General features: G+C 37.1%; 1 protein-coding gene across 1 annotated transcript; it reads left to right on the forward strand.

Annotated features, from left to right (window-relative positions):
- The first annotated feature begins 610 nt into the window (after window positions 1-610).
- LOC145795988 (uncharacterized) lies at window positions 611-3,412 on the forward strand. The gene is made up of 7 exons (XM_082880947.1): window positions 611-885; window positions 1,125-1,300; window positions 1,454-2,006; window positions 2,093-2,389; window positions 2,475-2,562; window positions 2,672-2,929; window positions 3,116-3,412. Exons 1-7 carry the CDS (start codon window positions 611-613, stop codon window positions 3,410-3,412), a joined length of 1,944 nt encoding a protein of 647 aa, XP_082737073.1.
- The last annotated feature ends 3,435 nt before the right edge of the window (window positions 3,413-6,847 follow it).

The raw sequence follows: 6,847 nt of genomic DNA on the forward strand, positions 1-6,847 counted from the left end.
GAGATTATGCAAACTTACACTATATGGCACCAGCATGGGGAACCCTGTGTTTCAAACGAGACTTGTCATGATGATGAGATGCGACTTGATGATGATGAAATTTTAGGTAGTATTGATGCCTTAGTGGAAGATCAAATAAGAGGGGAATCAACTGATACAACCCAAGGAGGGGAAGTGAAAACTTTTGATAAGTTGTTGACCGATGCCAAGCGTGAGGTGTTCCCGAATTGTACAAATTATACTTTGTTGAAGTTTGTGATTGAAGTGCTTAATATGAAGGTAACAAATCATTGGAGCAATAAGTCAGTTGACATGATGCTAGAGTTTTTAAGTAGACTTTTACTAAAAGAAAATTTGGTTCCAAAGTTAACTTATGAAGCTAAGAAAATACTACGTGACTTGTGCTTGTTATATGAGCTCATTGATGCTTGCATAAATGATTGTTTATTATTTTGGAAGGAGAATGCAACACTAGATAAATGTCCGACTTGTAAGACATCTAGATGCAAGATCAATCGTGGAAGGGGTAAGAAGATCCCCCATAAAGTATTGCGGTACTTTCTTTTGACACCAAGGTTGAAAAGACATGTCAAGGAAGAGAGCTGAGGACATGAGATGGTACAAAGACAAACGAGTGGACGACGAGATATTGAGGCATCCCGCTGATAGTGATGAGTGGAAGGAATTCGATGCACAACATCCCGAGTTTGCCTTGGAGCCTCGAAATGTGAGGTTAGGGTTGGCCGTTGATGGGTTTAACCCTTTTGGGAACATGAATAACTCTTACAGTTTGCGGCCTGTCATACTCATTCCATATAACTTGCCACCTTGGTTGGTTATGAAGGATCCATTTTGTTTGATGTCATTACTTATTCTTGGAGAATCGTAACTAGGGATTGATATTGACGTCTACATGCGACCTTTGGTGGATGAGTTGAATGAGTTATGGACAAATGGTGCACTAACTTATAATGCTTCCACCAATGAGACTTTCGAATGCATGCAGCTTTGTTATGGACAATACACGATTGACTTGCTTTTGGTGACATATCTGGGTAGAGAACAAATGGTCATTATTCTTGTTACACTTGCAATGATGAACCATATTTTGAATCTTTGAGAAGTAAGACTGGGTACACTAACCATCAATGTTACTTGCCTGAGGACCACCCAGAAAGGCGAAAAAGTAAGGCTTACAATGGTAAGATTGAGAAACGGAAGAGATCTTTGGAGTTGCTGGTGGAAAAGATACAAGAGCAATTGGAAAACATGACAGCTGTCATACATGGAAAGCATCCAAGTAATAGGAAAAGGCCCTGTTAAGCACCTAATTGGACAAAGGTAAGCATCTTGCATAAGCTACCCTATTGGAAGAAGCGAAAACTTCAACACAACATTGATGTCATACATGTGAAGAAAATTTTTAGTGAAAATGTTTTTGGAACTATGTTAGGCATTGATGGAAAGAACAAGGACACAGACAAGGCACGGTTAGACGTGGAAGATATGGGTATAAGGAAAGAGCTATGGTTAACACAACGATCCAATGGGTCATATGTCAAGCCTCAAGCAAGCTTTTTATTGACACCTGCAGAGAGGGAGGGTTTCTTTGAATTCTTAAAAACTGTCAAGTATCCAGATGGGTATGCTGCAAACATATCCAAATCAGTGAATGCAAGAAATGGTAGATTAACAGGCCTAAAAATCCACGACTGTCATGTACTTATACAAAGAATTCTTCCCATTGGAATGCGTGGTTACGTGGATAAAGAAATTAGCATAACACTTTTTGAGTTAGGCAATTTCTTCCAAGGCCTATGCTCTAGGACACTAAGGCGGAGTGAACTAGAGAAATTAGAGGAACGTATAATACACATTTTATGTAAGCTTGAAAAGATCTTTCCTCCAGCCTTCTTCGATGTGATGATCCACTTGGCTGTTCATTTGCCTCGTGAGGCTATTCTTGGAGGACCCATGCCATATCAATGGATGTACCCAATTGAAAGGTATTTCTTACACTTATATTTGTAAATGAGATGTGCGTAATTGTCTTGCATGTGTAACTATACTCTTAATTGGTTCTCTCTTTAAGGTTTCTTGGAGCATTAAAAAAGTTTGTGACCAACCAGGCTCGACCGGAAGGTTCAATTGCTGAGGCTTACATTGTGAAAGAGTGCATTACTTTTTGTTCAATGTATGTTGATGGGATTGAAACCGTTCATAATCAACCAGAACGGAATGAAGATCATGGTGAACATCAACAAGGGTTGACAGTATTCACAGAAACTGCACGTCCAATTGGTCTAATCACATGGGATGCTGAAATGTCTCAAGAAATTCGTGATATTGCTTGTTGGTTTGTGTTGTACAATAGCCCAGAGATAGAGAAGTATTTGGAGTATGTGTTTCATGGAATTATGTTATGCTTATCTTTTTTATTAGTGATACGTAGTAATCACATTTTTTATATGTAGGGAACACAAAAATCTATTACAAACTCGAGCTGGACATGACATAAACCATATACAACAACAAGAATTTCTCAAGTGGTTCAAAGAGAAAGTAAAACATTTATAATTTTTCGACATTTACAATTTAAACAAAATTAAAGTTTTATAAAATTTCGTCATTTATAAATTATTTACTTATTGCTTGTTACATGTAATTGTAGATAAATAGATTGAGAGTTGAAGAGTCATTAGAGGTAACCGATGAATTGTGGTCATTAGCAAATGGTCCTAATTTGCTAGTGAAAGAGTACTCAGGTTGCATAATCAATGGCAGACGATTCCATACTCGAGATCTAGACAATCGTCGTAAGAGTCAAAATAATGGTGTGCTTACAGAAGGAGATCACGAAGGAAAATTGCATGACTTCTACGGTCACTTGTGCAAGGTTTTGGAATTTGACTACATGTGTGATAAAAAGGTTGTTTTGTTCTAGTGTGAATGGTACAACACCGGTAACACTGGTAGAAACAGAATAATACGATTTGATACATATTGCACAGGCATTGACGTGAACAGTCGGTGGTACCAATCAGACCTGTTTATCTTACCTAGTCAAGCTAAACAAGTCTTCTATCTAAATGACACCAAATTGGGTGAACCTTAGAATGTCGTACAAAGGGTGCAACATAGGGGTGTCTTTGATGTTCCAGAAGTTAGTGATGGAGAATTGTTGGATCCTGCAGAAAATAATGATGTGGTCCAACAAGAAAACATGACTGATGTTGTTCCAATTGACATTGACCCAATTGTTCGATATTGTAGGGATTATGTTGAATTCAATGTTATTTCAACAGTAGGGTCATTAGATGAGATAATGGAAGAGAATAGAGATGACGAAGGAGATGAAGAACATGATATTCCTGATGTTGATATGGATCCTGATATGGATTATGATATGTAACTTTTTATTTTATATTTTCTTTTTGAACAAATGTTATTAATTAATGTAATGTTTTCTTTATATGTTTATCTTACGTTCTTTTTCTTCTTTTATTTAATGGTGCATGATTAAATTGTCTATATTTTCCAATTAAAGTTGAATTATGTTATATAGTTATAGAAAATGGTCAAAAGCAAAAAATAATGGTTGAAACCAAGTGATTTGAGAACTAAGAAGCTAATAGAATATGAGAAACAAAGAAATAAGCGAATCAAGGAGAACTGTGAGGTAATGAACAAACTTGGAGTGAAGAATATTACAAATTCTTTGGTGAGTGCGGTTCATCCCAAATGTGCAAATGCAAAGGAAAATAGAATTAGGGTTGAGGTAGATTATGATGATAAGTATAAACCATCAGAGAGTGAGGATGACAATGATGATGAGTCATTGGGTTTCTTTGACCGCGAGGTATTATATACATTATTTTATATTTGTGTGTGAACATGGCTTTTACTATTTACATATCTTCTTCACATATCTTAAACATCATTATCTTTTTTAAAATATATTTTAACTGTGTTAAATATCTTTTTTACTATTTGATTATGTTATTTCAGGATCAAGAGATGCCACCTGGACTCCGTTTGCAGTCTCATTCAAGGCCATTAAATCCCACTCCAGAGGAAGGGACGGATCCCTTATGTTAGGACATTGATACCCAACCCTTACTACCTCATAATGTGCAACTTGAGCACGAGGTGACTGCATCTAACAGCATTGGTAAGTTTGCAAAGTTGCTTTTAAGGTCTAACTTCCATTTGTTTACTTACTAACTCAATTAATATTATGTCCTTGCAACATCACAGACACGCGGTCGTGGCCCGATACGCGGCATACGGGCCCAGCGCATTGTCGATAAGGGTGGAAAGATGTTGGTTCCTATACCTAAACAGTTTCATGTGCCAATAGGAGAGCAAGCCTCTAAGTTGGCCTCCAAGATTGGTATAGAGGTTCGAACACAGTTACCAGACCTAAGTGTTCGTAGGTGGAAAAAGGTGAACAATGCTGAAAAGGAGCCGATGATCCAACGTTTGGCGGTAATTATTGTCAAACTCTTATCTTTGAAGTTGTAGCATTGTTTGATTTCTTTATTATTTCTCATCTAATGGCCTCTTCTTTGTACATTCTGCTTAGGACCTATTTAGAGTTCATAGGCCTAGAGTAACTTGGCATAGGCTCATTTGGTTTAACTTCCACATCCCTAGATTTAGTACTGTGGTAAAAGTAACAACAAGAAATAACATATCTGGAAACATAATTGTTTTGAAAATTCATGTTTAGTTTGATGATGATGAGGATGGTATTTGTGTTATAGAGAACCTGAACATAGGAACAACCACTTGTCAATACCATGTACACAGTACACAACATTGGTCCCAAGACATGAAACATCAACTCAGCAGCACTGGGAACACATACAGTATGCCCAAACTGCTAGCCATACGCCAAAACACGATATATCTCCTACACCGCCCGTAGGAGTAGGCCACAAAATCTGTAAGGACACAAATCGGATCAGTCTCAAAAGGTTTATACATATAACAACTATGAATAAAATGAAAACTGAGAGGGTAGTAGAGCGCATGAAGCTGCCACCACCAATACCCCTTATCTTTGGATAGGCGCACAATGTAGCTATAACCAATCCACAAAACCACCAGAATAAACAGCCAAATTGCCACCATTACACCAGCAAGGCATAGCTGCAATCTGATAGAAGTCACCAAGCTGAAAAAACCTAGAGGCCTACTCAAGAATGGAATAAGTATTACCCAAAAAGAAGTAGTACAAATTCCATAGCAGCATTAGGCTTAAGCACACAATATTTGAGCTCACACCACTCAACCGACAATTTAGGATCTCACATCCCTCTGTAACAGCTTCCTTAACCTGTATATAAAACTTTACCATATAAATAACATTAGTACATCACTCATATTAGGCCTAAACACACTCAACCCACAGAATTCACACTCACAGATATGAAAATGTAACATTTTAGACTATATGTCTCACAATCACTTAACCCTCACAACCTACAATTAAGCTTTTCAACCTACTGCACAACAAGAAAACAAATTAGTGTACCACTCATTTATGCTAACCTTTACTCAACTCTCTCACCAATCTCCCATTTCTGGTCACAGGGGCTTCAAGATAGTCTCAGGAAAATTCCACTGAGCAAGAAACCAGTCATCTCCTGTTGATCTAGGTAGATTGTTTATGGACAAAATTCTTCCCCTCATCATCTGAATAATTGCTTTGGTAACCACCTTTTTAGGTTTGAATTCTTTGTTAAAAATTCTATTATTCCTTTCAAGCCATATGTGATAGATAGAGCATAACACGGACAGTCTAATAACTATTGATCTCCAGGATTTACCTTTAGTCTCTGTTGTGGCATAAGCAAACAAATTAGGCCATTGAAGGTTAGGCCAATTAACATTGGACTTAGCTTTAAGAACATTCCAGATCCTAGTGGAGAACAAACAGTAAAAAAAAAAATGTGAGAGTGACTCTCAACAGGACCTTGACAGAAAGGGCAGGTAGGGTTAGGAGTCAAGCCAAACTGTTGGCATCTATCCCTAATATTCAGTCTAGAATGAAAAGCAATCCAAACTATGAAACTGACACTAGAGATCATGTGAGGTCCCCAAATAAGCTTATGCCAAGTAACTTTGTCAAATTTATGCCTCTAATGATCCCAGGCAGATTTGATAGTGAATTCTCCATCAGGATTAAGCTTCCAAACAGGTTGATCATTTCTGGAGGAATCAGGTTTACAACTACAGGGAGTAGAGGATTAAGCTTAACAGTGCTAATTAATTGCTACCCTTTCAAAGGGTTAAAAAAAATATATAGAAAACATAATCAACTGAAGTTGCTTTATTTGGTGGTATTTTTACAATTGATAATACTTTCTTTCAAGTTGCTTGCAAGGTGTTAGTGGTATTTACTCACGTCAATTCACATCTGATGGTGCTTTTACAAATAATAACTACCACTTTTATTTGATTGCCCAATGTTATGAGCTTTTGTGTTAGAATATGAAGAGCCATTTGCTTTTAAGTTTTTATGGATATTGCAATAGTTTTCTGTCCATATTTTCTGCTATTATTCCTCTTTCCATTCTTAATTTTTATATAACAATATGATGCAATTCTGATCCTCAAATGATTAATGAAACATGTGTGCAGCAGTATACAAACTCAACTCGAGTATAAGGTAAAGACTACTATATGCATCAAAATGGCTGAATGCTATTGGCAAAGGAATTATAAATTGCAACAGACCAATTAAATGGAGCATAATAAACGAACATGTTAGCTCCATCCACCACCCACATGGTAAGGAGCCCACCATCCACATGGTATGGGTGGCATCATGTGGTAAATG

This window comes from Camellia sinensis, chromosome 7, assembly GCF_055761805.1.
Source record: "Camellia sinensis isolate YWXY chromosome 7, ASM5576180v1, whole genome shotgun sequence".
NCBI lineage: Eukaryota > Viridiplantae > Streptophyta > Magnoliopsida > Ericales > Theaceae > Camellia > Camellia sinensis.